Source organism: Daphnia magna, linkage group LG2, assembly GCF_020631705.1.
Source record: "Daphnia magna isolate NIES linkage group LG2, ASM2063170v1.1, whole genome shotgun sequence".
NCBI lineage: Eukaryota > Metazoa > Arthropoda > Branchiopoda > Diplostraca > Daphniidae > Daphnia > Daphnia magna.
The window spans coordinates 13311837-13323598 of NC_059183.1; the positions used below are offsets into that span (position 1 = coordinate 13311837).

The 11762-nt window shown below is 41.7% G+C and overlaps 5 protein-coding genes and 1 non-coding gene across 6 annotated transcripts; 4 read left to right on the forward strand and 2 right to left on the reverse strand.

Annotated features, from left to right (window-relative positions):
- Positions 1-909: 909 nt before the first annotated feature.
- On the reverse strand, positions 910-1882 carry LOC116916098. The gene is made up of 3 exons (XM_032921281.2): positions 1499-1882; positions 1367-1426; positions 910-1303 (listed from the first exon to the last, which is right to left on the reverse strand). The coding sequence occupies exons 1-3, from the start codon at positions 1810-1812 to the stop codon at positions 1000-1002; spliced, it is 678 nt and encodes a 225-aa protein (XP_032777172.2). The 5' UTR covers positions 1813-1882; the 3' UTR covers positions 910-999.
- Positions 1883-3028: 1146 nt separating this feature from the next.
- Positions 3029-4159, reverse strand: LOC116916100. Its single transcript, XM_032921282.2, has 3 exons — positions 3763-4159; positions 3617-3694; positions 3029-3547 (listed from the first exon to the last, which is right to left on the reverse strand). The coding sequence occupies exons 1-3, from the start codon at positions 4095-4097 to the stop codon at positions 3229-3231; spliced, it is 732 nt and encodes a 243-aa protein (XP_032777173.2). The 5' UTR covers positions 4098-4159; the 3' UTR covers positions 3029-3228.
- Positions 4160-6087: 1928 nt separating this feature from the next.
- Positions 6088-6984, forward strand: LOC116916101. The gene is made up of 2 exons (XM_032921283.2): positions 6088-6497; positions 6572-6984. The coding sequence occupies exons 1-2, from the start codon at positions 6175-6177 to the stop codon at positions 6861-6863; spliced, it is 615 nt and encodes a 204-aa protein (XP_032777174.2). The 5' UTR covers positions 6088-6174; the 3' UTR covers positions 6864-6984.
- Positions 6985-7449: 465 nt separating this feature from the next.
- Positions 7450-8456, forward strand: LOC123470189. The gene is made up of 2 exons (XM_045170133.1): positions 7450-7859; positions 7938-8456. Exons 1-2 carry the CDS (start codon positions 7546-7548, stop codon positions 8242-8244), a joined length of 621 nt encoding a protein of 206 aa, XP_045026068.1. The 5' UTR covers positions 7450-7545; the 3' UTR covers positions 8245-8456.
- Positions 8457-9380: 924 nt separating this feature from the next.
- On the forward strand, positions 9381-10308 carry LOC116916112. Its single transcript, XR_006643777.1, has 2 exons — positions 9381-9773; positions 9843-10308. It is a non-coding gene; the product is annotated as an uncharacterized LOC116916112 (transcript).
- A 544-nt stretch (positions 10309-10852) lies between these two features.
- Positions 10853-11758, forward strand: LOC116916113. The gene is made up of 2 exons (XM_032921307.2): positions 10853-11218; positions 11289-11758. The coding sequence occupies exons 1-2, from the start codon at positions 10923-10925 to the stop codon at positions 11575-11577; spliced, it is 585 nt and encodes a 194-aa protein (XP_032777198.2). The 5' UTR covers positions 10853-10922; the 3' UTR covers positions 11578-11758.
- Positions 11759-11762: the final 4 nt, after the last annotated feature.

Genomic DNA, 11762 nt, shown 5'->3' on the forward strand with positions numbered 1-11762 from the left:
TTTCATCGAAAATACGGAAGGCGGTGCGTTCACACTGTTGTGAGCTCCAACTTCATACAGATGATTGGCAAATACCTGTAGTGGTATGGACGAGTTTTCTTAGTAGTGCACCTGTGTGATCAATGCTAATCAAGGCTATGTGCATTTATTATACACACGCACAGTATATATGTTTAACCTAATACAAAAAAAAAAAAAGGATTCGAATTTCATCTTTGGTTTTACCCTGACTAAATGTTAACCTCATACATCAAGCTTATTGAACGGAACTAATAAACTGGTCTGTTCTCCCCCTTGACTTTTTCCCTTTCTTTCCTTAACAGGGAGCTCTTTCCGGCCATAGAAGGAGAGCTGTGCTTATATAGAAACAGCAAACTAAAACACTTGACGCGCAGTATCAAAAACTTATTTAGAAATGATAACATATAATTTAATAATGGGATATAAAACTTGATCTATAACAGCAATCAGCAACTTGCAAGTTTGTGGATGATATATCTCGTTTTATTTTGTACGAAGCAACTATAGTTGGCGATACAATCAAAGTCCCCTTATTGCGTAATCAAGCCTGTTAGGTTAACCAAAAGGATGTGGACCCCCCAAGAAGTTAACGGTGATTAACAAAACAAACAAAAAGATTAGACTATACTTATCATGTACAATAGCGTAATCGCGTCCATGTTTGCACTCAACGACTTGGTAGAACAATAAAATAATGAGCAATAATAGAACTGCTATAGTCTTTTGTTGATTGTTTTCAGCTAAGAGGATGAATGTTGAAGGCATCAAGTCCATCAAGAAGTCGTTCAATACGCATATACTGACTGACTAGTTATGTTCAGTTTGATACACCAAATTCTTATAGCACAGAATACCAGCATATAGTGAACAAAAGCATACGTTGTTGACTTAATGTTGATAAGTAATAAACCAATTACGTTGTATTTCCAATTGCGATAAATAAGACAAACAGTATTGTTAACTAAATCTTTTAAATAATTAAGCGTTCGGGCATTGGAGTAAGGGTCCGGCTGTTGAACATCTTGGGGTTTTCGTGATGGTGTTGATTTTGAGATTAGTTGACACCGTCACTGTTGCCGTCAGCAACCCGCTGAAAAGCTGACGTTGGCCAGCAACCGGTTGTTGGTATCTATCGTATAACGGCATCGGAAGCGGATCGTAAGGTCCGCTGTAGAAAGCCGACTGGACATTTCGAAGTGGATTTTCGTATGCCCGAGGATTCACGAAATATTGCGGGTCGGCAGCACGAGCCTGTTTGGTTGGCAGTGCCGTAGCTTCCACTCTGAATTCATTTTCGAAGTAAATTACGTAACATTGAAAGAAAAAGTTTCAATGGAAAGCTTACTGTTGAACGGCAGTAGGAACTACGGGAAATTGTTCTTCGCCTTCTTCACCTGCCTCGATTCTGAATCAAATCAAACGACAACAATGTAAATATAACCGCAATCTAGTGAGGAATTGTTGCGTTTGAATTTACCTTTCAGAGTTCTCTGTTGACGTTGGAGATCGCAAAAAAGGTACTTGATTAGAGCGACAAATCCTAGCCACGGATTTTGTGCATATCATGTCGACTGTTGAGGTGGACGTTACACTTACGGTGCTCCTCGGAAAATTCACCGTCAGTAGGTCCCTTATCGCCCAGAAAAGCTGCTGGCGAGCTTGTGCTTCCGCCTCCTGCTGGGCTGGGTTATTGCCATACGGATGGAAACCGTACCCTTCTGCCGGACGTCGGTAGGCGGCAATGCTTCCGTACGCCGCGAAAACAAAAGATATGAAAAGCGCTACACGCATTTTAGACTGAAAGGAAGCTCAGCTTGTACTAATTTGAACTGCAAATCTTGTATCAAGACTGACCATCTAGCCGTTTGCCCGCTCGTTTTTATACAAGAGCAATGTTACTCTTTACAAACGTGTTTTCTACGTAAATCCCGTTTTCTGGATCATTTCTTGACTCATAACCGGATTCGACGATCATTCTGTTCAGGCAGATTGGTACTTGATATTTGTGCTGAGTTCAATGTCTTCTTGTGGCCCTTACACCCTTTTACGTGTGTAAAAAGAAATTTCAATATTATGATGCAGCTTTTAATATTCATCGCGAGTTCAACAAATTGAATAAAATTGTCACTTTCTTGCGCTGCACTTCTTCTTGCGAAGTAGAAGCTTGTAAATTTCATTCTATCATATCTCATCTCTCGCTTCAAATGAGAGGCATCATGAGCCCTAATTAAGGGCAAAATCCATTAAAGCAGTGCAAGGTTTTTAATTAACTATTGATCAAGCACAAAAAGACTGACGTCAGGAATCAGTCCTGACCTGATATCAACCAGCTTCCAGCTGCTATTTCTTTTTATGGAATGGTAACAAACTTCGTGAGTGTTAAAGAAGAAATGAGGGTCAAATAACCGATAGTTGCGAAATGAAATTTGCTTCAGATTCTCATGCGTACTTGACCGCTGAGAATAGATGACATTTAACTAAAGGTAGATTACACGAATAACGATATCTGTCAGGGGGGATCGATGAAATTTTAAGGTGTGGTCGATCATTGAATAAAAAGAGCGCAAAAAAACCCCGTTCTTAAAACTGGTTTAACATAAAATGGCGTTTTATGATGAAGTAAATGAAATTCAAGTCACGTTCGTTGTAAAGTTGCAAAACTCTTTCAGGAAGACTCGTCTCCCAATGCGCCAGATCGTTTCGACAGCAACAACAATTGGCGCAACGCAAAATTGGGGTACGCGTAATCAGCAGCGAGTGCTGGGCGATCATCCAACGTTTGGTGCGCAAAAGAGAGAACCAACAGGAGCCGGAAGGCATAAACTTTGAATTGTTGGCCTGTTTCTATAGTTGCTGGCCAACGTGATTAGTTGCCCAACACGTTGGTAGGGCAACTTCTTAACTTACTCGAGGTAGGTTGAACTACCCCTTAAATAACACACACGCCCCGAAAGTCTTCGGTTTTTGGACAGGCTGATTATTCGATGGCTTGATTCCCTTCCGAATGTTTAGCTTAAATTCTTGTTTATTATCATCATCTATAAAATAGTAGATTTCATATGTCAGTCAATCATTAAATGAGCTCGTTTGTACAATCAAATATGATTCTATCAGAATAGAAATTGGAAAATCTAAGACACATTAATAGTCTTGCTGATTGGACGTTAAATATGAGTTGGATGAATTTGCATTTAATGCCAAGTGGCATTACTGTTTGCCGTTTGGACACTGAGGAAACGTGCCGGTAACTGAACAGGATGGAGTCACCGTGAAAAAGACGAAACCGAAGGAAGTTGACACTGTTGTTGACGCGAATAAGCTGGGAAAGAAGACTGGCAATTGACGTCGTTGTTGGCCAGGAAGTGGATATCGTCTGTGGAACGGCAGAGACATACTGGGGTCATAAGGGCCGCTTTCGAAAGCCGATTGGATATCTTCGGGATGGTAACGGAATGCCGGAGACATCACGAATCGCTGCGGATCGGCAGCGCGAGCATCTCGCGTTGGCAATGACGTGGTCTCAACCCTGCAAGATAAATCATTCACGACAATTAAAGATGACACAGCCAAGTATTGATGGATATGAGCAATTTACTCTTGGACGGCCGATGGAGCTATTGGGAATTGTTCTTTATCTTCCTCGTCGTTCTCCTCGACATTCTCTAAGGTGACGCTGGCATAAACAAAACCAAATAATTCAACATGAATTTAATAGTGCTGATAAAAAAGAGTTGCAGTTACCGTTTCTGCTCGGTGACGACTGCAGGTCGTCCTGGTCTGGCAGGTCGTAACTTTCCTGGTCTACCTCCTGGAGCCCGAACACCGCAACGATTGGCAACGGACAACGTACACGTGATTGTGGAAGCCACGATTCTCACTGCCGTTCTGGTTTGCCTCGGAAAAGACAGTATATATCCGCCGACGTTGATGCCTACTGTGCGAAGCCCATCCGGAGTGGAGTCAGATTTCGGGTCAAAATAATAAGGAGAAAGGTCATCTGGCGATTGAGGTTCGGCAACAGCAATAACGGCCGCGTAACTGACGAAAAAAACAAGTACAGAAAGGGCTAAACGCATTTTTGTCAAACTGCAAGAGCTGAATAGTTCTTGGTCTATTACGGGCCACTGTGGATCCAACAGCACTAGAAATTTGTTTTTATACTGAGTCCAAAACATCCGCTATTATATTATCTAAACAAGTTTCACGTTCTTGTTTCCATCAACTAGGCTACTTGCTTTAATTTCATTTGAATTTTTTAGATTTTTCCCAAACGCCAGTACGAGTCCTATTGCTGGTCCATTTACGTATGGAGGCCTCTGACGCAAGGCACAAACTGGATTTGCGCTCCTCTGGGTTCAACGCCTTCAGTTGTCCTCGAAAGCTCTAGCACATTTACGTCACTAGTAATTTATTTCTTCATCTTAAATTGTTTTGGGTTATAGACGCAGAAGCGCAGAAAGAATAGCGAAACTCAGTTAGGACGACCGACGATGTACGTGAAAGAAAAAGCCTTTAGCGAGAAGAGCTTTATCTATACTCGTGATGGCAATAACGTAGGAAACCACATGCTTATTTGCTTGTACCTGTTTACCATAAAGGCTTCCTGCGGACTCGTATAATTCAAGCGCTTTCTATTCTTGGCCTTGTACGTAGTTTATTGCTTGGCCTTCGGTTTTTAACTATACGGAAGACGATGAAGCTGACGTTTACATCTCCCAACTCTGAAACCTTGTTTATACGCTGGAGTCCCAAAACACTTGAATAAAACATCAATCGTCGCCTTAATTCAGGTTCTTTAACTCGTACGAACGAAAAGAAATTAACTTTACCTGTTTTGATTTTTAAGAATCTTCTTGATTGTGAAGATAATGAATTTAAATGCTCGTTGTGTTTCAACCTGTACTGAATGCACTGGTAAAATAACAAATATAAAACAACTTGACAAAAGATTTACTGTAATTCATGTCAAATAATTTTTTCCGAGCGGCTAGTCAAACACATAAAATTTTTTTCTATGCAAGTCCCGACCTGCCTAATGACTCTAATTCGTATGCAATCTCGTGGAACGCCTAATATCCGTGAGGGTCGACGAACGGTTTGTATTCACGCTTCCAATGACAAAGACCTCGACGACCTTCATCGTCTCGACGTTCACCTCTAGACCGCGAGTTGCTCAAAAGAAAAGAATAAATAAAATAAACTGGTTTTTTTTCTTTTTCGTACACGAAACGATAAAGAAGTGAACGAACCCCTTTGTTCTTCATGGCTACGTGAGTACATGTCAAAGGCCTTGAAAAGGTGATATAAGGAAACGTATATCCCACTCCCGCTGTGCCACATAAAAAAAAAACCATAATGATTTTTCTCGTGAGCGTGAAAAGGCACTAAACTGTTACTATGCGTTTGTAGGTCAAAGCACTCGCATGTGTTGCTCGGCTGCTTTGAGCTCTCGCGTTGCATTTAAAGAGAAATTTGACTTCGACAATGGTCTTACCAGCTATAGCATAACTAAGTCTTTTGTTTAGAATCGGAAGAAACAAAAGTCGCTAGAACAGACGACATTGCCGTTATGTCCAAATGAATTTTTTTCTTGCTAAAAATTTTTTCATTTTGAATCATTTTGCTTTGTAGATGTTCTATCGCCATCCGGAAAAATACGGGACTTCCCTGCATCATGCAACAACCCCATAATCAAAGTTCTCGTTGAGGTTGTGTACGCGGCAATGTAATCCAAAGATCGTCCAGAAATGCAAGTTAGAGAGGTCAGCTATAAAAAAATATCCGCACAGCCAATGACATTTATAAGTTCAATTGGACATGTACAACTGTACGCAGTACATTTTTTGGGGTATAATTTAATTCATTGATGAGGTTTTAAGTTTGCCTTGCAGCTGAGATCTGCTAGACTTCGAAGGGATGAGAAGTGTAATTTCGAGGAAAATACCGGGGTGCGAGTCTTCGAAACACGACTAGAATTGAAACCCATCTCAATTAAAGCTCATGTTTTTCCCATTTTTTTGTTACCAATCTCAATCAGAGGAAATGCCTATAAAATGATCAGAAATCATCAGAAGTCTGCAGTCTCTTTCACTGTCTTCGACAAGTCAGTCTCCGAATTTCATAAACCGAACATTTGTTTTCGATTCAAAGAAAATGCGCTTCTTCGTTTTCATGTTGTCCGTCTTGATTGCCATTATTCAAGGCAATGCGCAATACCAGGCGTATTACCGCGACGCGTTGTATCCGTATCCGGCCCATCAGGTCCCCATTGTCCCGTCCCTTGATCAGGAAAACCGGATCTTCTTCAACCAGATTTTTAACGCCATCACTTCTTTCTACACGTCGACGACAACGACGACATCCACTTCCACAACAACTTGTACCGTGTCGACTAACTTTCCTTGCCCTGGCCGTCGCAGGAGATTCATAGTGGGAGAGCATGATGATGACGCCATTGAACCTTCGACAGTAAAACAGTACGTATAACCGAAGAATTGTTCTTCTGACTAGTTGTCCCCCGTACTTTGAACGTTTTATTCGCATTTTCTAGGGTTGAAATAACTCAAGCTGCCGATATGGAATCGCTTGTCAGGAACGAACGCAAAGCTGACCCTCAATTTGTATTTTGGCGTGTCAATTCTGAGTACCCTGGGTACGAACTCCAGTCGACATTTGGCCCAGGCCCTGTCCCTGTCAACTATTATCCATACCTGCGCCCACCGGTCGTAGCAGCTGATTCGCGTTTGTTTATTCTTCAAGTCACGACAGTGACCAGCAGGATGACTACCACTTCTAGGTCGACTCCAGGTTGTTCTTCAGCAAGCAATTTCAATCAGTGCTAAGCAACAGTTTCCATCCCCATTTCGACCCCGAATTAATTAACGTTTATTGATGAGAAAGAAAAAAAAAAGGCGAACGAAAGTTGTTAAACTTTGGAAATAAAATACAAGGCTGTTAAGAAAGGTGCACTCTTTATTGGCGGTTCAAAAAACTCATCAGCTATGGTTGCAAAGAAAAAACGCTAAGATGGGAACATTCAGTTACAATAAGCAAAGGTCTTTCCTATAATTAACTCCAGGAAGGATGTGATTTTCCGTACGCGTCATTCGGTTTCCTTAAAATTTTTCAACATTTTTTTTTATTCCTTAAAACAAAAACTTCCTTAAAACCGAATTTCCCAGCTTATAGTCCTCCGGCTACGTCGGTGTATTTAACGAAGAGTGCAATGTCGTCTCTTTGGCGAACGCTGCAGAAAAGCCAAGTACAAAAATGAAACAAAATGCCTGAGGCATACGTATGATAAGAGCCGCTTAGTTTGTTATCGCACAGTACGTTACTTGAACCAAACCAAATAGGGGATGGCAATCAACCTCATGCTGCTATTTACCGCATAGCCGTATCGTCTGCAGTATATAAACTTCACTGGACTGCACTACAATTCTGCAGTCGCTATCCTAGATTTTGGCAAGCACATTCTCTAAACATTTGGGGGAAAAACCTATAATATTTTGAAGAAAAATCAAAATGAAGTTCCTCGTTTTCCTTTTGGCCGTTTCTATTGCCACCGTCGTCAATGGCCAGTATCAGCCCTATTACGACGATGTTCTGTACCCATATGCCGGTTATCCGATCCCTGGCAGCCAGCCGGTCATCGATCAAAATCGTTTGCTTTTCCAAGTGACATCTTTGTTTACAACGACCACCACATCCACAACAACGACCACCACAACCTGCACGGTATCGAACGCCGCGAACGCCGGTGCCTGCCTTGCCACTGGTCGTCGTCGCAGAGGCATCCTTGACGACGAGGATGACATTGAACCTTCTCCAGTAAACAAGTTAGTGCCAAATCATTGAAAAGCCATTTGTCTCAATCCTCGCATAACTAATTTTTGAAATGTTTCGTCTCTTTCTAGGGTGGAGGCGACCCTGCTCCCTGAAACGGAAGCATCGGGGGTTAGAAAGGAACGCAAACCAGATCCGCAAGTTGCATTTTGGCGTGCATCTCCTGATGATTATTCGCCATACGAACTGCAATCCACATTCGGCGGCCAACGTCCTTTCCTAGCTGGCTACAATCCGTATTTCCGCCGACCTGTTGTTGCAGCTGATCCCCGACTATTTGTGCCACTGCAAGTGACGAGGACGTCGACAACCACCGTGACTGCCACTTCCAGATCGACGCCCGTCTGTTCGTCGCCCAGCAACTTCAATCAGTGTTGAAACATTTATCTTTGCCTTTGTTTAACATTACGTTGATGATGGGTTTTGATGAATCCGAAACAAGATATTGGTTCTATTTCCATTATTTATTGGTAAGGCGAAAGTTAAGGCGATCAAATCTTAGCAAATTTCATTAATTATTTCAGAAGGAATGAATTTTTTTGCATTTTCGTTTCGGCAGACGGCATGGAAATATACAATTCTACATTAAACCAATCTTTTGAACTTTTAAAATTTAACGTCATAATTGCTCGGTGGCTCACGGGCGGCGATTAAACATGGAAGCCAACTCTTTCACGTTTTATTTTAGCTCGTATAGCAAATAGTTTCAAGACGTCGAATAAACTTTTAGCAATTGCAGTTTTGCGAAGCCACATACGCTGCCCTTGGTGTACAAGCAACGAAGTTTGAGTTTAACTGCATTACAGTTTGAAACTACTTAACATAGGCAGCAATTAAGAGAGGTTATTGACTTTTGTCTTTTGGTTGTCCAGTACATTGTAAGATTTGGGAAAAAACCTGTATAATACAAAATAAATACAGAAAAGAGAACTTATAAAAAGCGACTTAAGAACATTTTCCGCGTAAGAGTTGAAAACAAAGATGATCCATTCTATAATGAAAAAAATATGTACCTATACAGTATATATTTGTGCTTGGAAATGGCAAACAACCGTCTCGCTAAGGAAAATGATTATTCCGATTCCGGTTATTCATAAATTCTGGACTACGTAAGCGTGTGTGTGAGTGAAAAAAAAACAAACAAGAAAAACAAAAAGCAAAGGCACCTTTATTTAATCCAAATTAAGTCGAGTTTACTAATGTTAGTATTTGCCTGTTTTCAAGGGCAGTGTCAATGGAACTTCCCTGCTGATTTTGTCCTCTAGTTCCACCGCAAACAAAGAGAAGCAATCACTAAACCGTTCGGAACGAGAAAGGCTTTTGGAAATTACAGTACATAAATTGCAACTTAAAGTCTGGCCTACGGCACATGAAACAAACACCTCTCTAGCAATTAATAAAGTAGATCGGGAAAAATGACAGGATGTGAACCGCCCAAATAAGGATCGAAAATAACCACACATTGAGACAGCCCACCCCTCCCGTACAATCTGCAGTATATAAAGCTGCTCGCTTGATTGGCAAAATTCGCAGTCGCCATTGTAGACTTTCGCAAGCAAGATTCTTTCCAAGATCATTTAGAACCTAAAAGAAAAATGCATTTTTTCGTTTTTACGTTATTTCTTAGCATGGTCGTAGTTCAAGGATACGCCCAATATCAACCGTACTACGACGGCAGTGTGTATCCGTATCCAAGCTATCCATTGACTGATGGCCGATCGCCGAATGTGGGCAATGACAATCGTCTTTTCTTTTCACCGTATTTAACATCCACCACGACGACAACAACAACAACAACCACAACCTGCACTGTTATTGGCTGCCAATCCCTGTAATACTAATGGTCGTCGACGCAGAAGCTTCCTCCACGGTGACGATGATTCCATCGAGCCATCTCCTGTGAACAAGTTCGTAACATAGCATTGAAAGAGCCTTTGAAATCTTCTTCGTTTCTTATGGTTTTTAAATTTTGACAGGGTTGAAGCCACACCGCTCGCGGAAGCAGATTTCGCATCGAGAATCGAACGCAAAGCTGCACCTCAACTTGCGTATTGGCGTGGAGGAATTGACTATCCATCATACCAACCTCTGTCCACGTTCGGTCAGCGTCCGTTCGCCGCCGTGTACAATCCGTACGTCCGCCGTCCGGTTATTGCAGCCGATCCGCGTTTCTTGCTGTATTACGGTTTCACGACGACCACCACATCCACGACGACTGCAACTTCCAGGTCAACACCAATCTGTTCGCAACCAAGCGGCTTTCAATCAATGTTAAATGGAAAGACCGTAGCCCGACCTTTTTCGTGTTACCGTTACTTTTTTTAAATTTATTCCCCGTTAACTTATTGGTGGGGAACTTAAAGGCGGAAGGCCTGTCGTTAATTTAATAGCGCTTAATTGCGGTTGAATCGAAATACACGAACTAGTAGTACTATTACTCAATCCACCATCTGTTCTTTTGATTTTATCTGATCTGACTTATGCAAATAAGCTGTTGAAATTGGCAATGCGGTTGAAGTTGGACGTCGAATTACCTTCTATTCTTTTTACCTCTTAAACAAACATTTATTCGTATGTTTTACTAAACGAGTTATTAAATGTACAATTTTACATCGTAGTAGAGGGCGCCCGTAAAATATTCAATTCGCTTTTATACTGATCATCTTTTCTACGTATAACGTTATAAAGTTTCAAGGGCGATGAAGTATTTTGGCTCATTTATCCTCTGTGGACATTGCGTACATCATCATTTAGCCTGATGGAAAGTGCTGAATCATTCAAAATTGCGCAATAGTTAATCTTAAACTATAGATCAAAATAGCTGAATAGATGACATGTCTCCACACTGCGGCATCCGGAAGAAAGAGACGAAATTACAGTGATGTTTAACTGGCCAAATAAGGATGACACGAAATTCTAATGTCGGTTCCTTTCGCACTGCAATTTCTTTCGGTATATAAACGTTTTGCATCGAAGAAGTTGTTCAGTTCACATCTTCAAGTCATACGAGATTGTTCCCTTTCTTTTCCCCCGAAAATACCCTCTGAATCGTAATTATGTTTCATTTCGCATTCCTGTTGTGCGTTTCCATTCCGATCGTCCTGGGAAACGTCCCGTACCAGCCCTACTACGACGACAGCTTGTATCAATATCCAAGCTACCCAGATGCTGAATTGCAATCTCCTAACTTGATACACGATAGCCGCCTTTTCTGGTCTTTATTCACGACCACAACAACAACGACAACAACCACAACGACCACTTGTACGGTATTCACTAACGCACTTTGCAATATGGGCCGTCGCAGACGATTCCTCGAAGACGGTTCCATCGATCCTTCTCCAGTTAACAAGTTAGTTAGTCAAAATTCAAGATTTTATTGTTATTCGAATTAACGAATGTTTACGACGTTATGGCACCAGAGTTGAGACTACACACCTTGCCGAGATGGAGCCTTCGTCCAGGAAAGAACGCAAAGCTGATCCGCAAATGGCCATCTGGCGCCGATACCCCGACTATGTGATGCCTCAGTCAACATTCGGCTATCGATACTTCCCTGCAGACTATTACAATCCATTTGTTCGCCAGCCGGTGATTGTAGCCGATCCACGCCTCTTTTTGCGCGTAACAAGCACGTCGACATCGACGACCACGACCACTTCCAGATCGACGCCCATTTGCTCGCAAGCAAGCGGCTTCAATGCTTGCTAGGATTGTAATCTGTCTTTGCTCTTCTTCATCATGGTGGGCATAGGCCTTAATCAGCCACCAGTTTCTATTCAGGCGTTGATGGACGACTATGTTCGTAATTGAATAAAGAAGGGAATATTAATACTTTGTTCTGTAAGATGTTAATACACTACCCAAATCCATGTAGGGTCCTTTCAATCAATTGA